This window comes from Egretta garzetta, unplaced genomic scaffold (genome assembly GCF_000687185.1).
Source record: "Egretta garzetta isolate BGI_Z169 unplaced genomic scaffold, ASM68718v1 scaffold204, whole genome shotgun sequence".
NCBI lineage: Eukaryota > Metazoa > Chordata > Aves > Pelecaniformes > Ardeidae > Egretta > Egretta garzetta.
The window spans coordinates 311,157-331,256 of NW_009259424.1; the positions used below are offsets into that span (position 1 = coordinate 311,157).

At 41.8% G+C, this 20,100-nt stretch overlaps 2 protein-coding genes across 6 annotated transcripts in view; one reads left to right on the forward strand and one right to left on the reverse strand.

Annotated features, from left to right (window-relative positions):
* Positions 1-732, forward strand: part of AIFM2 (apoptosis inducing factor mitochondria associated 2) — a 6,541-nt gene extending 5,809 nt beyond the window's left edge. The window contains exon 8 of the mRNA XM_009636962.2: positions 3-732. Within this exon, the coding sequence (XP_009635257.1) occupies positions 3-98 (96 nt within the window). The 3' untranslated portion in view covers positions 99-732. The remainder of the gene's footprint in view (positions 1-2) is intronic.
* Positions 733-827: 95 nt separating this feature from the next.
* LOC104124620 (core histone macro-H2A.2) overlaps positions 828-20,100 on the reverse strand; it is a 27,770-nt gene continuing 8,497 nt past the window's right edge. For 3 of the 5 annotated variants that reach the window (XM_009636981.2, XM_035892564.1, XM_035892565.1), the window contains 7 exons: positions 13,705-13,811; positions 11,874-12,071; positions 10,133-10,243; positions 8,181-8,280; positions 7,167-7,256; positions 4,977-5,151; positions 828-1,497 (listed from right to left, as the gene is read on the reverse strand). In XM_009636981.2, coding sequence (XP_009635276.1) covers positions 1,332-1,497; positions 4,977-5,151; positions 7,167-7,256; positions 8,181-8,280; positions 10,133-10,243; positions 11,874-12,071; positions 13,705-13,811 — 947 coding nt within the window. In that variant the 3' untranslated portion in view covers positions 828-1,331. Of the gene's footprint in view, positions 1,498-4,976; positions 5,152-5,738; positions 5,821-7,166; positions 7,257-8,180; positions 8,281-10,132; positions 10,244-11,275; positions 11,358-11,873; positions 12,072-13,704; positions 13,812-20,100 lie in introns of those variants that run through there. The other 2 variants (XM_035892566.1, XM_035892567.1) reach the window with 2 other exon arrangements.

Here is a 20,100-nt window from a genome sequence, read left to right on the forward strand (position 1 = left end):
GTTACTATGTGGGACGTCTCTTGGTGACCATTGCCAAGAGCCGGGATCTGTTTGTCTCCAAGAGCTGGAAGACCATGGGACAGACAATGCCCTCTTAAGAAGGGATCAGTAACAAACCAGCAAGGAATACAGCAACTGGAAGAGGGCGAGGGTGCACTTTTATTGCTTGGGCAGACTGATACCGTCTCCTGCAGCACCTCCTAAAGCCACCCATCAGCGTGCTGCATTAAAGGGCTGCCCTGCCTTGCTGTGAAGGCGAAGGAGGCACTTTCCAAGTGATAAAGAAAACAGGGAAGGAATGTTTACTTTACTTCCTTGTTGAGATAGCTCTGAGCAAGAAACTTGGTTTACCCTGATTTGTAACAATAAACATTCACGGTTTCCAAAGTCTCTGTGGTTTGTTTGTTATGTGGTTTTTCCCTGGCCTTCTCTTGCTCTTCTAAAAAGTACCCACCTCTTACAAAGCTGGAATCCGCTCCACAGCACGCAGGAAGAACGGCTCGCAGCACTGCCTGGGGAAAGCCTAAAGCCTTGAAGAGGCTACGGTAATCCTGGAACTCAACAGAATATAACACAGCTTCGTGTCACCGCTCCCCAGCAGCTTTAGTTATGTCACTTACAGGGCTATACCTCAGCCAGAAGAGCTTGCTAGTTGTGTGCTAAGTGTGTTACAGCAAGCACTTAATTACAGATGCTGCTTTTTTTTTTTTTAAGGTAAGAATTTCCCAGAGCAAAAGTAGGGTTGATAACAATAACCACACTTGACACATCTTTTTCTTTTTTTCTTATAAAACAAACAAAATCACCATGAAATATTTTCTCAGTAATTACAGAGATTATTGTGAGTTAAAAGCAAAACAGAAGCTCCTCATGCATCACTTTTAAAATCCTTTTCCCTTCTCTGTGGGCTGGAGGCAGAAGTTTCCCATCTACCCTCAAGGGAGGGGAAAAGGGAGCAGAATATAATTAAGAGCTTTCTTTAAAGTGTGTGTGTGTGTGCGTGTGTGTGAAAAATTCATCACTACAAATCTAAAATGAGGTTACTCTTTAAAAACTTCTAAACTAAAGTAACAAGGGACACTAAACAAACTCCTGAAAAGAGATGGTAACTCAATTGCTTAAGGTGATATAAATGGCTAGAGAATGCTGATATCATGAAGAAATCGGACTAAACCCCTCTCAATCTCTAGTCACAGCTCTTCATCAAGTCACAACACATCACACTACTACCACTCCCCCTCCTCATCACATTGAAAAAATAAAACCCACCTCTAATGCTTTTAATGCTACTCAAGTTTGTTGAAAAATAAAGTTTCATTTGGCTGCCGTTGCTACTTAGTGTCTAGCTTGGCCATTTCTTGCACATAGATACCAATACTTTCACTGTCGAAGAGCAGAAAGTAAATGTTCTTCAAGGAGGAAGAGCTGGTGCCGTCAAAATGGGTAGAAATAGCTCTTAGAGTCACCTGGGCTGCCGTCTGTTTTGGGAAGCAGTTTCTATGTAGTTGGGGAAGAAAACAGAACAAGTGAGTGTCAGCCACCTGTGCAAGCGATATGCACACGTGGTGCTGAAAGGAACAAGCCACAGCGGTACCGACTACAGGCTGCTGTTAAGATAGCGCCAGTCGCGCTTTTGCAAGGTGAAAATCCCAGAAGCAAACCCCGAGGTTTTGATAGCAACATTCATCTGCTGCTGTATTAGTGTCCTTGCTGGCATAGTTATCATTTTCATTTGCTTCTACTTTTTATAACCACACAAAGCATTTTAATGCTCTCCCTTAGAAGGGAACTTTCCCGTGGCATGCTGGCCAGGCTAAAAAGTTCAAGCAATGATTTTGTTTTAGTTGAAAACTGGAAAAAAACCCAAAACAAACAAACAAAAAAATCAACTGCTGGGTCAACTTCCTCACTCTGTCACTAAAAACACTTTGCTCGACACTTCAGTGAAGATAACTGAAATTACAACCCCAAGCCAAATTAAGGCCAAGACTCATTCATTCATTCCTTTTGATGGCAATATTCTCTAACCTGCGGTCTGAAAAGCTAAAAGCCACCAGTCTTTACAGTAAGTGGACTTTTCAACTGTGTTGACATCTCTTGAGGCACCTGGCCCACATCCTTGAGATTCAAGTGTCTTGCAGCAGCATTTTCTCCATCTTAATCATCCTCATACTCCTTTTTCAAGTCACAGACCCATTCAGCTGCAACACAGTTCCTTCGCCCTCATCTCCGCGCTGCAAGGGAACTGGCTGAGAGCACATCGCAAAGAGCACAGTTACTACAAAGGTCAGCTGCTTCGCATCTCTGTTTATATAAAAATACAACTGTTATAATACTGGAACCGTTCTACGGTTTGAACTTGATGCCTATCTGATGAAATACTCTGCCTTGCAGTATGCTCATGCTTAGGAAGGTCTCCACATTGTTCTACATGTCTAACACTGAACAGATTCCTTGACCTAGCTTTGTGAAGCGATACGTGTGTGCCTCTGCCGCTGACATCTGGAGGGAAGGACGCTCTCCTGCATTCCCTGCTGGAGTTTCTCCGCTGGCTGACAATGCTTCTCATAGTTCTGCTGATTTTGCACAACACTGAAGAGTGCCGATGCAGCTTTCTACATGAGCATGCAGGAAGCAGTGTACCTTGCAGAGTTTGGATGAGGCTTTACTGGGACATACGGAATTGTCTGAAGGTGAGTTAAGGCCCAGCTGAGATTTCAGATGGGTCTTTGGGCATAGCTCTGCTGGCTGTACTTGAGTTTAATGCCTCCTATTTAGATTCTACTGCATGATAATGCTCCAGAGGAAGCCATACCCATGCCAAAAAAATTGGCCAGCACAACCTAGCCCATGTCCTTCCTCTAAGGCAGGATTACATATAACTTTTCTGCTTCTGAAAAAAGTTTGTCTAACCTATACTTCAAGATCTTCAGTGATAGGGCTACATCAGATGGCTACACAGATAAGCCATCCCAGTGCCTAACAATCCTTAACACTTGAAAAATTACAGTATTTCTTTGAATAGCATCCAGAGCTGCCTTTACAGGGGTTTTTGGGGTTTTTTTTTCTCCACCCTCCCCTCCAATAGCACTGTGATGTGCACTTGTTTTTATTTCCCTTCCTAAGTTTAGTACTACTCACTTCTCCTTACTCAATTTCATGTTAGTGATTTCAGACCACTTATTATATTTATATTAAAAACCATCCAACAAAGAGCTTGGAAACCATTCATCAACAACTTCTGTATCCATATTCACTGTAATCCAAATGATCACTAGCAAACAGATTTTCTTCCTCTTAGTCCCTGGACAGGATCTGCAGCAACCCAGCTAATACGCCTTTCTGGCAGCAAGCTATCAATAAGGACATTTTGAAAATGTCTTTCAGTTAGTTTGTATCTGCTTCACAGCACAAGTAATTTAGTCTAAACAGCATTTCTCTACTTTTTAATGACAAGATCACAGAGGTGAAAAGCCCTGGGACAAACAAGATATCCCATCTGTTGCTATATTATATCAGTTACTGTAAACAGTCCCTAAGACAGGACAGAGGAAAGATGAACATTCACAAAACCGATACAGCATATTTCCTGATCTACCCAACAACACCAGCATTTCTTGTGCAGGCATGCAGGTGGAATAAAACGACAGCAAACCCATTAAATCTTATTTGAAAAACTCTGCCTTTTTCCAGTCAACCTTGAGGTCCTTTGATAAATACAGTGTGAACCAGCAGCACCTGGTAAGACTTACTCTATCTTCTGTTAGCAGGAGTAACTGTAAGAGCAAGAGAATGAAATGCAACTAAGCAGCAGAAGGATCTGCACTACGACTAATGCTCCAAGACTGGATTATTCTTAGGTAATGCTTTCTATTGGCATTAAAAGCTACAGTTCATTTCTGAAAGCTGAACTTTAATAACAGAGCAGTAAAACAATTTATCACATTTTGCTTTGACTGAACACTATAAACAAAGAGATCTGTGTATAACTGAAGAAAAAAATCATTAAAAATTGCGCTGCCCCTCTTTTGTCCTGTAAAGCGTCTGTGTGAAAGTGGTATTTTTCACCTCTTGTGTGGCGATTTCACTGATCAAAACGCAGTTTTACTTTCCTTTTATTCACTACCAGGCCAACACAACTGGACTCTATTCTTTGGACATTACTAACAAAATCAGTAGTTACATTTCAAATTAAGCACAAGCATGCAAACTCCAAGAAGAAAGAGCAACTTCTGCAGTTAGAAGGGCTTGTAAGGTTTCTTGTGATCAGAGACCAAGCAAGATTAACTATTGGCTGTTTTTCTTTTTAAAAAAAAGAGAAAAAGAGAAATACTTTGGATTTCTTACTCAAGCACATTTTATTTGCTAGTTATTGAGGAAGAAATGTGTAGTCTCACTGTTGGTTTCATAGTTCCCTTTTTAAAGCGGAACTATATTTCAGAAACATTGATTTTCTTTTGAAAGAAAACATTTAGTGTGAGCAGTCTGTTTAATACATATTCTCAGAGTGACTTAAGCGAACACCTCGCATTTATCTAGCTCAGGCTGCCTCACTGTTACTTGCCTGCAGTATTATGCTGGTATCATCTTATTAGTACAAATGTAGTTTTAATAAGATTCACCACAGCAAAAGGAAGGGACATAAAAACTGAGGTGGTGCAAGCCCGCAACAGAATGAAAATTACTGCCTAGCAACAGAAAACACAGCAAGTCCACTCAGCTCTCCTGTGGGTTAGCTAATTTTTCTGTATAAAGGCTTTCTGCTCTTTCCATGCAAACACTGCACTTCGAAAGCTCCTTTAGTCTGGAGAAGCGCGGTGTCAGATGGCACCTGCCAGGGCCCTCTCTGGAGGCAAGGTCAGCCCCTTTCATGCCACAGACCAGAGGGTACCTCTCCATCACAGCAGCAGCTCTCTGGCACCTAATTATACCACTGCGACCCCATACAGAATCCTCCCATGCAGAAAGAGTCATACCTGCCACTGGGAAACGGGGGGAAAGCCACGGACTTCAACTTCTTGTCTTCTGCGGCTGTTAAGCAGTTCTTTATAGTCTCTTCAAGCTGCTCTTCACACTTGTCTGAGCCCCACTGTGGGATGTGACAGTGGATGACAAACTTTGCTGCTAGGCCGCTAGACTGAGTAAGTGCAGCTAACACAAACGAAAATATAACATTTAGTTTTGAATAGAAACCACCCTGCAACGACCTCTCAAGCCAACGTACTTCCTTACTTACATTACCTCTCCAAAGAAATACATTAGGGATTAAAATACACCACGATGGCTCACTGGCAATCATAATCTTGACTGTCTCGTCATTACTTTCATGATCAATTATTATTTCTTTGGAGACTAAAGAACTCAGGGCTCATTTGGTTAACACACAGTTATTCAATAGTATTTTTTGGCTTTCTCATTCAGCACAGTCTCTTGATTTGTTTTACGCAAAGTATCAAAACCTTGCACTGAACACAGTATCATTAATCCCCCAATAGACATTTCTGCAGTGCTGTCACAGTCTTATCTGAATGTCTTGTGCAAATATCCTGCATCATCATTACAGCTCCAGAGTGTTAGGGAATAATATTTAGACCCACTTCTCAGCTGGGTAATTTCAGACGACGACATGAAAATCGAAGATGTTTGTTGAAAGTCTCCACCAGTTACATCCAACTGGGAATCTCAGATTAATTTTTCAGAAAGCGTAATATTTCTCTGGGACCTGCAGAGCCCACAGCATGGCAGCAGTTTGCTTTTGTTGCAATTGTGACCATTAGCACTTCTGCAAGTCTGGGTCTCAGGAACCGCAGGTTAAACACCCTGAAATTAGCCGTGCAATTAATGCCCAAGGGTGAAAACCTTGGGTTTATTCAGTTGTCCACCATCACAGAGGAATTCTGTCTAATGCTTCACTGTGCCACTTACATTTCAGCCAGAAGAGAAATGTCAGGCCTTTAACCATAGGGAGCAAACTGACTGCAAACACCACAGGTATCCTGTGAGCAGCACTTGAATTTAAGCCCATTAGGCTGGAGCTCAAGTGTTTGCAGCCGACCTCCAGCGATTAACAACCATTTATTGTTGCTTGCCTCAAGCCCAGCAGAAGGGGCAATTTCAAACATCGCAACACAACACAATGCTTGAGAGCATCCGTTTTCCTATCTATTAAACTAAGATTATCTTCTTTCCTGGGACTGGCTTAACAGCATACAGGGAGTCTATTTTCTAGTTAGGTAGTGATTGACAGAGAAAAGTAGTTTACTTTGATGTTTATGGCATATATTTTTGATTCAATGCAAAAGCAAAGCAAAGTATCTTGCATACAATTTCCCGTCATTTGAGATTATAAAACTAGGCTGTTCTTTTAGGAAACTGTAAAAACTAGAGCATTTAAAGCAGTTAGTTTCTTGGGTATTGAGATACTAAGCCAAATAAGGCACTGGAAGATATGTTGTAACCTCTCTCCATCTGCCCTCCAGCCACGTTCAAACCCATGAACTGGTTTAATTTGTTTACAAAGGCAAACATAATGTCAAACCCCAAACTATTCACAGCTACAGGTGTGTTAAACACTTGAAGGGAGCACTTCTGTAATTTGTATTTCTATAATGTAGCTGTAGTGCCTGGGAGAAGAGCAGCAACTGCTCTTCCAAAAAGCATGCCAGTTCTAAAGATCGTATCACATCTTTATTTGTGTTCAAAGTAAGGTAATTGTTTAGATTATACTGTTCATCTAATATGCATAAAGCAGGATAATTTATAAACCATCGCTGTTCTTCTACCACTTATGTTAGACTGAGAGCTGTTTCTGTTCTTCACTAAGGAATGCAGTACAAAAATAAGACAGGAAAGATGGCACAAAGGCGACAGCACAAGCTTTCCTTAATTTTTGGACTCTCTCAGGCAGAAATTGCCTAACAGTAAATTAGTCAGCCTGCTGTAACTTATGGTGGCACATAGAAGCTCAAAGACTGGATTTGCACAGCACATCTGTGTCCTATTCTTCCTTTTTTTTTCCCCCCCTAAGCAGGCTGTCCATATCAGCAACAGCTTCAAACAAGAAACAGAAATGTTTACAGCACATAATCAAGGCACACATATAATCAGAACAGAAAAGAACATATGGAATGAGCTGTTTCCAAACGAGACCATAGTATCCTTTTTACCTTCAGCAACTTCCAAAGGTCCTTGAGATTTGCGAAGCTCTTTCACTGTTTCTAAAAACTCCTTCCCTCCAGCCTTTTCCAATGCCTTGCCTGCAAGGACAGAGCAAAAGGCCTTGGCTTTGAAGTAATCAGCATAAAAAAAAAAAAAACCAACTCTACGTTATTTAAAAGAACTTTGTATGCATATTATCCTATTTATCATCAGCAGGTAAAGTTTATGTTTACCACTCTATCTAGCCACAGATAAAGTTTATTTTTTATTGGTTTTGAAAAATCCCTGTATGCTATTACTGGAAATGAATATAATTATCTGTGAGAATGCTATCTTACTCTGGTTTATGGCTAAAATAGTGAAGAATGGGATTTTCAGGACTCAGATTTTCAGCCTCTGAAGTCAACTCAACACACAAACCCTACAACTTTCTGAAATAAATACAGCTGGGATGCCAGTGAAGGTCTTGATGACTGACTGTATAAAACAATATCCAACCCCCTGGATTCTGGGCCTCTCTGTGCAACTGAATGCATCTCTCTTTTACCTCTACCTTGCTTCAATTTCTGTATTTGTACACCAGCAGTAGTAATATTTCCTTATTTCACATAAGTAGTACAAGGCTTTCTACATGAGTATTTCTAAAGTATGTAAAATCCTACAATGAAAAGCGTAATTAGAAGAGTTACTAATATATCATTTTCTTCACAGAATTTTCAGAGGCAAATGTAAAAATAATCCAATAAAGACCGCAATAATGATTATTTACACCCTTGCTGCTCATGTGCTTCAGCAGATTATCTGTGTTTTGATTGTCATAAGCCATCATTAAAAAAAGATGAATTAGTGATTAGCCTGTTATACCTAGTCAGATCCAGCCTGATTTTCAGAAGTGTTGTAAGTGATATTTTATGGCCTGGGGAAGATTCAGATGAAACAGGACGGGATCTCAGCAGGCAGCTAGCAGACCAGCTATTGTTCCAACTCTAGATCTGTTTTTTCTGCGTGTAGCAGAGCCTCACCTATTTCCTCCTTGAGGTCTATTTCAGCAGTTGTAGGGTGAACGATGCCTTCTACTTTCATGGAACCAATATGGCTGATGTCACTCTGTGTCAGAGAAAGCTGCAAAATAATGAGAGTAGGAAAAAAAAAAAAACCAGAACAGTAGTCCGAGCACAAAAGTCATTTTCATACCAAAAAAATCTAAAATGAGAGCAGGCTGGATTCAATCTTTCAGAGATCAGCAGTTCTATTGTGCTCAATGTGTGTGATTCTGATTTTTACCCTTTAATTAATTAATATGTGCACCACTCATTGTTTTGTGATATGCCCTCAGCTTGGGAGCTTGCTCCAGAAGAATCATGGAATCATTTGGTTGCAAAAGACCTTTAAGATCATCAAGTCCAAACATACAAGAACTTTCTAGTAGAAAGTTCTAGCACGTCCTAGCATCACGCTTTGAAGAGAAGAGGCTGACTTTGGAAATGCTTTTGTTTAAAGAGAAAAATACTAAAATTAAAAAGCTTTTCTTCTGTAGAAAACATTCGCCCCCAGTAAACTACTGTAGGGACTGAGAAGAAGGGCTGAACACTATCCTGGTCTATAAAGCCTTCACCACCCAAGTAATTAATTGACTTGCTGGCATGAATAAAATAAGGAATGCTTTCCCCACCCACACACCTGGATACAGGAACTGGCCCAAACTTGCTGTCTTGAGGTGCTCAAAAAAGGCTGCTCCCCAGATTTCACAGCCTCATCACTTTGAGCAATAACAGAGGACAGAAACCCTAAAAACCATTAAAAAGACTTCAGAGTTACTGAACATGTGCCCATCACACCTCATTTCTTCCAAGATACACTGTAGTATTTATGTCCTAACCAGAACAGTAGGCACCATTCATTTTAGAGAAGAAAATTCGAAGCTGCACAGGTTCTGGAGAAACTTAGGACAGGACTGAACTCTAATAAAGGAGATCCAAGTTTAGTTTACCTAGCCAGATTACTGCTTTTAGCAATCTTTTGGATCTAGTATGTGTCTGGCCCATTCTAGACCATTGCTTTAGCAAGAGATGGGATCAGGCAGCCTGAACTCTTAAGCGCTGCTGCATGGAACAGGGTATACCATCAGTACAGGGGGCTTACAGAAGCAGTTTCAAGAAGACAACTTTTTCCAGATGACTTAACTATTGGAAATCATAATAATAAAAAAATCTCGGCTAGATCTTCATAGTTAAATCTGTAAGAAAACCTCCAGTTTCATTCAGAGGGTCCAAAAATTAAGGAAGGCAAAAATCTCACCCTCTTGGTAAGTACAGGGGAAAAAAAGAAAAAAAAAAAAAACAAAAAAAAAACAACATAAAAATGGGACAGACAGTTGGCTGGACACCAGGGACACGCAGGTATTTTGGTGGGACAGTTTTGTAATTCTGGCCAGGCAAGATGTCACTGTCTGTGCTGAGATGGAAAACTGGGCATGCCCTGCAGCTCTGGTGGGGTCCTCAACTTGAACAGTGAGAGCGCTGCACCCCACAGCCCACTTTCAGATGGAGCGTCCAGGCTTTTGGCACAAACCAACACGCGGAAGTTCTGAGTGATCCTGGGACCTGGCCCAGAAATACTCTTGTTATAAATAATACAGAGCCTAGAAGGTTAAACCTGGTTTGGCAGTATACCAGGCAGAACATAGCCAAGTCCAAACTGAACAAAACTCTAATACAGCTTAGGCCAAGAAATTAATCAGTATGGTTCTCAATAGAGATGGGAGGATGACCAGCATTATTCTTTGAAATCTTATCTGCAGACATATTTTGAGACCCTCTACCATGCCCATGACTCGAGTGAATTTTGGCCTTAAATTTGGGACTATTGAGGGAGAACGTAGAGAAGATTTTGTACCAGTGTTAGATCAAAAGCATCCTTCTGTTTATGCTAGGCTCCGTTGCTGTGATCCCAATCTGTTATAACTTTGTATTACCTTTTGTCCTGGCACAAGGCTCTTGGAGGACAAGATAGTGAAACCATCCCCAGGTCCATCTTCAGATGTTGAATTTGAAGTTCCTTCTTTTTCATTGTCCTTTTGTTTGTTCTATTTGGGGGGAGCAAAAAGCAAGAACTCTCACAGGAAAAAAAATAATCAACATTTACCATTATTCAGTGATGACAGATTTAATCAATTACTATGAATCTTATCTTCTTGGATCAATATATTATTCATAGCCTTTTAATCCCCGAAGATTATGTAACAAGAGGACTTCACTGTTTATATAATGCTAAAACATCAGTAGTTCATCTGAGGCATTACATACGTTTGTAGTCACATTAAGAGTCGGGGCACCCACAACCATCTGTAGTTTTACTAACAATTAAGGTTGTATTTATGGGTGGGTGTGTGCTAGTTTATTTTTTGCTGCTAGCAGAGCAGAGCTCATACTAAATCAAACTTAGTAACTTAGTAACCCAGTCAAATGGTCCAATCTGAAAAAACAACTTTATGATCTGAAAACAAATCATAAGTCTCAGCTAATAAATCATAAATCTGAATCCATACGGACAGGAGCGAGCCATCACACCTCCACACAAACAGTCAGAATGACAAAATGAAAGAACTAATAGCTGGAGTTTGAACGCAAAATCCCATTTGTGGGACACACTCCTTCACAGAGCCTAGCTCCAGGTGCAGCAGACCTGTTCCTACCAGGGCTGCAGGAGCATCTCCTCACATCTCCCAATATTTCCCTTAAGGTACATCAAGAAGCCAACTCTTCCTAGCAAGTCCCAAACCCTGCACGGGCACAACTCAAAGTAAGGTGGTAGCCAAGATCAATACACAGAGGCAATCCTATTAAGCATCCCATTAAGCTACTCCGTTTCCTTTTTTAAGTTATTTCTGCATATTTTCAGCTATGGAAATGTATTAAAGCTTAGAGGCTTCCAGGAAGATGTATTTAAGACAAGTTTAAAAAGCTTAGGTCAAAGTTTAATATTGCTTAATCATACCCAATCAAAAATTTAGCAGTGTTTTAAGATGGGTGCTCTGGAATGACAAACCAAAAGCACCAATCTGGGTTACTGCTTTACCAAATTAAACCATTTTGGATGGTGATAGAGGATGGGCAACCTTAAGGGAAGGTGCAGTGGTCAAGTTCCAACTCCTTTATTCTTCTCGCAACTCTTTTTAAAAACCATTAACAACAGCACACCTAAGAACACATGAAACAAAGAGCTTGTCAAGAAGACATTTATGTTCCATGTCAGGACAAGTTCTCTGGACAGTGAAAAATCTTTAACAGCAACCCAGTAATGATACGAGGCTGAACGTGTGACATCTCCCAAGTAGAAAATGTTTTAAAATACAGCTTCCTTTATTTGAAAAGATAGAGTTCACTGCCACACAGTTAGTGTGGAGATAAAAGAGATTCCACACAGTTATCAAGAAAGTATTGCAAAGGGTGACATGGAAATCTGAAAAGTTTCCCTCAAAGCTTTAAAGGTTTTTGTTATGAAAATTCATTACAAAAATACTGTGTTTGCCTTTATTTCTAAAGTTTAGCAGGAAAAAAATCCTGGCGTGTCTATTATCAACTCCTACCTCCCATTTCCAATTGTTACAAACAAACAATGCAGAAGCACCAATTTATTCCTTCCAGTAATCTTAGTTGGGTTTGATCCACTTCCTCTCCCACACCTCTGGAATCCTCTATCTGCCTCATGCTTACTTTTTTGGGTGTCCGGGCCTTGGCAGACTTTGCCTTCTTCCCACTTTTTTTGTTCACCATGGATTTCCTTCCCTTCTTCTCAGGAGTAGGTGAAAGGATGGTCTCAGATTTGCCTTTGGCGCCCCGTTTCTTGGCTAGAAGCTCTGGCTGAATTCTGGGCAGGACACCTCCACTTGCAATAGTCACACCTTTTAGCAACTGCAAGGAGAAGCAGTGTAAAGGACCACATTACAGATCATCTTAGTCTGCATTCAAGCTATTTTTGCTGACTATATTGCACATATGCAAGTAGAGACCACACTTCCCAAAGCATTGCACCTCATCCCTCTATCACAAAAAAAAAAAACCAAACCCAAAAAACTATGAGGGAGAAAATCCACAGTAACAAGAAACCCGGCAACTGGGGTTGTTTAGCCTGGAGGAAAGGAGGCTGAGGGGAGACCTTATTGCTCTCTACAACTACCTGAAAGGAGGTTGTAGTAATGTGGGTGTTGGTCTCTTCTCCCTGGTAACGGGCGATAAGATGAGGGGAAATAGCCTCAAGTTGTGCCAGGGTAGGTTTAGGTTGGACATTAGGAAAGATTTCTTCACTGAAAGGGTAGTCAAGCATTGGAACAAGTCGCCATCTCTGGAAATATTTAAAAGCTGGGCAGACAAGGTGCTTAGGGACAGGGTTTAGTGGTAGGATGGCACGGTTAGGCTAACAGTTGGACTCTCCTCTCCTCCAGCGCTGGTCTTTCTGCATACCTGTCCTTGGTGACTCACAAGCAGTGAGTGAGGGTAAGATGAGATAAGCACCTTCAGGCTACTTTAAAAAAAAAAAAAAATCACTAAGCACAGCTGTGCTTAAAGAAGGACTGGTTGTAGATCCCTTTGGCAGGGAAACAGATTCGGTGAAAACAAGCATGAGCCCCGAGAACCTGCTTTGCAGAGGTGAGCCATAAAAATGGGCTGTGATACTAGGTGGAGACAAAAATCCGGCTAATTCCTAATGGACAACAAACAGTAGATCTAGTCCCCAGTTCAGCGGCCAGTGACCAGTGCCATGGAGCAGGGAATGGACTGCTAGTGGTAGCATGCCTTTCCCTCTCTCCTGGCCTCTGTTTTGACTTTTCAGTCCCCTTGACTGGAAACAGAGCTAAATGACTTCATGGGCACCACACTTTAAATAAAGCAGTCAAATTAAGTGCAGGAGTCTTTCACAGTGCGAATGATATCATCCATCTTCACGTGGAGCCAAGGAAGAAGAGATTCTCCAATGCTGACTGAACCTTTCCGGCACCCCGAATGCTGCAATTCACAGCCCACACCACGATCTCTCTTCTCACTCAACAAGTTTAGCAGAAGTGATCCCACAAGCGATCCTCTGACTCAGAGCACTGCAAACCATAGTCTGGGCGCTAATGGGACCTGGGAGTACAGAGGGGGAGGCAGTCTTGGAGGCAGTCATAGCAGAGTGAGCCAGATCCCTACCCAAGAGGGGCCTCACAGACACAGTATAATAGAAAACACACATTTCTGTAGCATTTGGGAAAAGGTCTTCCTTACAGCACATTTTCTTAAAGTATTGGATGTCCCTGGGGAAACAATTAAGCATCAAGTTTACTCACTTCAACAAGAAGAAAAATTTATATCCAGAGGATTTACAAGGAGATACCTCAGAACCTTCTTTTTTGTTTGCTTTTATTCAAGCAGGCACAATCTTGTCTTCTTCTGCTCTAATAATTGTGTTCTCCTTCACATGTCAGACTAAACTGTTTCTAACCTTCCAGGGTAGCAGCTTCATTCATGCCACAGCATGCAACTCTCGCACTGAAATGTAAACAGGTACCTGATTCAGTTCCTCATCGTTTGCAACTGCCAAGAGGATGTGTCTGGGGGCAATTCTTCCTTTCTTGTTGTCTCGTGCTGCATTTCCCGCTAATTCTAGAATTTCAGCTGTAAGCACATTGAGATAAAAATGAGTTAACAAGAACGCAACTTACATACACCCAATATACACATTTTATGCTCCTCCTTAATATCCATTTACCTTGTCAGGAGTGTTCCCCAATCTAAATGGCCTTTGCTACAGAAAGGCAGAAACCAAGCCACACTCAATGTAATTGTAGATTTACGTAAAATAATTTGTCCTTCCTAATTCCCGAAAGGATAGCTAGCAGAAAATATGCTAAGCTTTGTTCACATAACTTCTTTTACAAGTCCCAAGTCAGGATTCTCTTTCAAAAAAAAAAAAAAAACCAAAAAAAACACAAACCCGAGAAACACCCTATAAAAATATACATCATCAGTCCAAAATTTAGCAGTAACCCTCTAACAATAAAACAGTAAAGCATGCAGTGAAACCCCAAACCTAGTGCAGACAGTTCTGACAAAACAGCAAGGATTCTCAGGACCAGGTAAGATGAAGACTGAGGTGCATTTAAAGAAATACTTTGAAAGCCAAGAAACTAGCCAGGCAATGCTGCAGTTCTGCATTAAAGGGCATTGAAAATCTGTGAGAAGCTTCATTTCAGAACAAGATATGAAAGGTTTGACTTAGAGGCAAGCAGAAACAACACAAGAGCTTCAATGCATGAACTATTGGTAGGAAGTTCCTTCTACACCTCCGGAAGAGGAGGCCACTTCAAAAATAGTTTCTCTAAATTTGCAATAACATTTATACTGTGACTTTTTCTGAGCTTTTTCTAATTGTTATAGAGGAAACACAGACAGGTCTTTCTGAGTTTATTTTAAGCTGTAGCAATCAGTATAATTCATTAACTTACAGGGTTTGGCCCCTACTCGGAACTTATTTCTCATGCAAGAACTCTACTGAAAGACTGAGAAGCAAGGAGAAGGGAACATTTTGCTCCAAATAATCAGAAAAATCATATTCACACCTTTTTTTGTTTTAAAAGTATCCAGTGTCCCTGCCTTCTGGTTTTTGTTTTCCTATTTACATGTGTCAGTAACAGGGGTAAGAAAGTTACAGCCCATCAGTGTCCTATTAATGATCTCTTACTCCTTTTCATGAACTAAATAAAGAGCTAACTATTACAAAAAGGAAGAACTTTCATGAAAAATCTAGTGGAAATCTACATAATGCACCCTGGCTAAAGTCCAAAGGATTTCAGCAAGAGGTTTAGCTCTCAGTTCACGGTAAAAAAACCAAGCTTTCAACTTCACTCAGTGAGAATAACAAAAGTGCATACTTGTCATCCACTTTTCACTACTATACAGCATACATAGCTGAATGTTGGAGATGTAAAAGCCATGTTTAAAATTGTGTGCATATTCACAGCCACTGTCTGTTGAAAATTTTCACAATTATCCACACAAAACTTTCAGGAGACTTTGATAAAGTTGCAAAAACAAGCACTTAAATTTTCAGAAATATTTAGAACCGTGGTTGTGATAACTAGGCTGCTGCCATGAGGCAAAAGCAGCATGCGATCAGACAATCAGAAATAGCATCACACCACAAACACACACAGGGCCTATACTAAAAGTTAGGGCAGCAACCTTGGCTCTGGTATTCCCTAATTTTGGAGTATTTGACTTTAAAGGAGACTGAAAAGCGATCCTGCATAATCCAGCTATATTCACCCCTCTGGGGGCTGCAGGGCTGGAAGTTTTGGACCCAACTCCCAGACCTCTGCCAGCGAAGCTAACACAGCAGCAGACAGCAGGAACAGATTGCCATCCATGGTGAAGGCCAGCATGAAGCAAGAAAAAGAGACTCAGACTTCTCCAGTGGGTTTTGCAGATTGGTGCTGACAGCAGAGGAAGATTGCATGGAGGGAGGAAAAAACAAAACAGCAACACATACTTACCTGCGTGGTAACTGAAGTTCTTTCAGATGTGCCAACAACAGGCACATCCTGCTACCTGTGTGCTCACCCCACTCCCCCAGGTTCTAGGTCCTTTGGCCAGCAGCATCCTGATGGTGCACTCAAATGTCCTCTGCCTAATGTTAAGAGCAAAAAACGCAGAACACTCAAATGCCAGCCCTCTATCACGGGACACCGGGAAGGAGGGAATCCAAGGCAGAGATGATGTATGGCAGACTGTGAAATATGCATATAACTTATCAAAGGATGTTGATTATTCGCATAGGTAAAAAAAAGCCTTACCTCCTTGTGACGGTTGTCTATATGCATATTTTCTAATGCTAGAGGCAAGGACTCAGTCTTAAGAGCAGAAAACGGCACTTGCAAAATGCAACATCAAATCTGGAGGCTTCAGTTATCACATCCTCTGCTGATAAGAGCAGATCCCTAAAGAATCTGCTTTACATTTCAAGTAGAAATGTCTTGACAGCTGAGGTTACCTACACTCTAAGGAGACCAATCTGAGAATATAGGTCCTATAATGAAGGCCTATACTATGACAAGCTCTCTTGAAATCGAGCATCTTGATATTCTGACAGAAGTTGGTTTTCCTTTACATCCTCTCAGCAGCAGACATTAAGAATTAAAGCAAAATCTGAAATAATCTTGCTTCCCTCAAGATTCAAAATCCACATAAGATACCTCCACTCTAGAAGCACAACTTCAAATTCAGACATCTTCAGGGCAGATGGCTAAAGGCTTGTTTATGCACTCCAGAGTTCACCTTAGCTTCAGATATACATCGAACGTATGTCAACAGAGCAATGCTCAGATCTGTCCACTGACTCTACACAACACTCAGTATTATTAATAGAGCCTTTTCTCCTGTTTGATAAGCACTCAGGACCAGGGAAGAACCCAACCAACCAACACAAGCGGCAGCCAAGCTATGACCTGAATGGGATTACATCTTCTCATCCTGTGACATACAGGAAAAAGAGGTTTCTTTAGCTGATGGATCAACAGATTTGGAGTGTCTGGAAACTAAACGCATCATAGCCAGGCCAAAGCTATTGTTCTGCTGAGTTCAGCCTGCTTTTGTGAAGTGCCCAGCTGGACTGATAAGAAAGATAACTACTGATTGTAGAATCATAAAGATTTCAGACAGGTTATCTTGCTTTCCGCTTCCCCTTTAGGCTAAGTTTTGACAGTTGCTGTTACACTACCGCGTACAAATCTACCCAGTAATACCTTTGCTCTGAAAAAGAAGTATCAGATGATGGAGTCCTCCGTTTGCAAGTGGACAAGTATCTGCTCAATTTGTCTCTTGACAGCAGATGAGTCAAACAGAGAGGACTAAGCCAGCTGATATCCTCTGAAGGAGGTTATTTGCTGGGGCTGTGTTCTGCCCTAATTTAGAGAAGATGGCTTTCCATTGACATCTTCTGGGAGTTCCTCTGACCAGCACACCACTCGCATGTCTTCTGCTTCCTAAACAAGAGGCATGCTGTTATGTTTGATTTAGATGATCGTGACTGTAGTCACCCCCGCACACACTCAGAACGTAGTCTGGCATGCATCTGTTGCAAAGTCCAGAAAACCAATGGGACAGAGGCAAATTTTTCCATGGAGTTTTAACTCTGAAGCCAGTGGAGTCCAACACTGTCCCAGTAAACACAACCTTCTTGATAGGAATTAAGCTGCAGTTTTGTAATATGATTTTCAAGACTAAGATATAAAACAGCATAGAGAGATTATAAAAAAAAGCCTTAGAACACTGATGAGATCTTTTTCACATTAGCTAATCAGTAGAAGTAAAAGTACCTTTTCTTGAGATACACTGCAGTGATTGCCGGCATTTCAACAATGGGGTTGATAAGCCAAAGCACCGATTTGGTGTTGATAATGGCTGTCGGGTACAGCCACAATCAATCTTGCATACAAAGGGAAAAAAAAGGATCTAGTAGCTTGTGACACAGAACACATACCAAAGCCAAAAGGCAGTCTGAACCATGTGGCAGCTGGGAGTAAGGATGCTCAAGATGTTCATGCACCATCCGGATGATGTTAGTCAAGAGGCTCAGTGCTTCAGGGGAACACAAGTACAGGCCACCATCAGACCACGTGCACAGCTGATTGCTCACAGAAGAATCACTGGTCCTGTTTGACCCTTCCAGCCTCATCCTCCTTGCCCCTATCGCAGCCATGACTTGCTTTCCCAGCTCCGTAGCCCATTCTCCTTTCCTCGGCAATCCACACCCAAGGCTTCTATGTCAGCTGCCTTTCCTGGACAGCCTCCATTCCTCCTGTCTACTCTTCTCAGTTATAGTAATACTCAGGTTCAATCTTCCTTTCTAGGTTCTTCGTTATCAGCACCCCCTCCATCCAATCCCTGGCCTATACCAAATTTTTCCAACTTACACTCCAGCCACCTGGTAGGATTTTTGGACATGCCTTGCCATTTGTTCAGCTCTCCCCAGTAGCCAGATCCATCCCTTTCTCTGTATCTGACATCAATATTCTTCTCCCATAACCATCATCTCCCCAAAATGTTATGATCTGTCCCCAGTCTCCTTATCTGACCAATGTAGAACCTGCTCCCAGTCTACTTATCCAGTTAATTCCAGCCTGCCCTTCCCACCTCACAGAAAGTAAGTAGGATTAGCCTCTCATTCAACTTCTATTCACGTACTCCCTGCCTTCAGTCCCAAACCTCTTGCCACCCACCTCTGCGTGGCTTTTGCCTTTGCATCAGAGCTTCCTCCCCTGTGCTGCCCAGTGCCGCTGAGACCACAGGAAGCCCACTCCCTGCTATCAGTGTTGCGACGAGGAGCAGACGGGGACAGCAGCGAGAGGGAAAGCCCTTCTGAGGTGCCCACAGCCACAGGCTGAAGCATGCCCAGGCACTGCGTGGAGCAGCCCATGCACAGTCCCATCACACGTCAGAGCCGAGAGGTTGAGGCACGCTCCATCACACTGGGGGGACGATGCACAGGCAGGCTGGGCAGCACTGGGAGCTGAGAGAGGCTGGAGCATGCTCAGTGAGGACCAAGTCTTCAGAGATTTTAGCTGTTAAAAATCAAAGGAGTCTCTGCTGAGCATGAGCAACCTCTGTTTTTTCAAAGATACAGCTTGGCCGGAGAGAGCAGATTTCTGAGATGGCAGAAGCCACCCTTCCCCTTTCATAAAGCACCAAGTCTCTGCTCAAACCCAGAGAAGCACCCAGGCATTTAGACGAAAATTTCTCATGAATGTTTTAACATAACAAAAGCCCATGGTTGGACCTGCTTCTGTGAAACAGTTTAGAGAACCAGACTCCCTTACTCCCACCCTCCAAGATTTAGCCTGAAGCAGTTCCCCTCTATGCAGGCTTTCAGCCTGATTAGCCACCATTTCACAGTTGCAAGTCCATGAGAGAAAACTGGAATTTGTAATAGGAAGTGTCAGATAATATTAAGACATGTTACCAGTTTGATAGATAATACCCACTTTGACAACAGCCTTGGAAAAAACACATTTTGTTTCCAAAAGCTTCCCAAAACCAAGGACTAATTCACACATACATATTAGGAATAACTAGATCGGCAGGGTTAGACGTTGCAACAGTTTTTTAACTGAACTATCCACCTTTATCATCTTTTCAAACAAAACTCTGGATGGAGCACAGGAACTTTAGTTTGGAAAGACCACTATCCACAAGCAATAGGTGTTTGCTCAGAAACTCAACTCTATTCTATTACAATATATACAGGGTTAGGGCGAGAGGGGGTTCTCTCGCTGCTGAAGCAAGCAGCTTAAAATAACATTCCCCTACAATTTATGTGGGCCCCTAGCCTACACATCTAGCAATTTTTTTTTTGTCCGGTTGACTACACATTCTTTTTTTTCTAAAACAAAGTGTAGGCCCACACATCATCTGCCCTTACCACATTAACAATTTAAATTAAACTGCACTTACTAGCCAGAAGCAGAGCCAAGCTATACACTGTTCTAGTTCAGGTAATAGGTGAACAGTGCTGCACTGTATGCTGTAAGATGACCGTAGCTCAGTCTGCACTACTGATGTGCTGCACATACCAGATGTGCTGTTGACAATTTATTACTGCACCTTGGAATAATCGCCACAGCTCAGAACAAGGATCTCCAAGCGTTTATCCTAGAAACTCCTTCGACTGCTATGGATCCCTGTGGAGTGTGAAAAGAACAAAAGTCTTCCTCCCCAGACTGAAGGTCAGCAGAGTCATTATGCAGGACGTTATTCCATTATAAAAGTTAGTGCAATTCCCAAAACCCCTGTAATATGGTTTTCATTTTGCAATGCCCAGACATCCAGAAGCCTGCAGATGACTTCTAAGCAATTCACAAAGTAAAGCAAATGCACCTTTCTTTAGAGAAATTCATATTTATGGCATTCC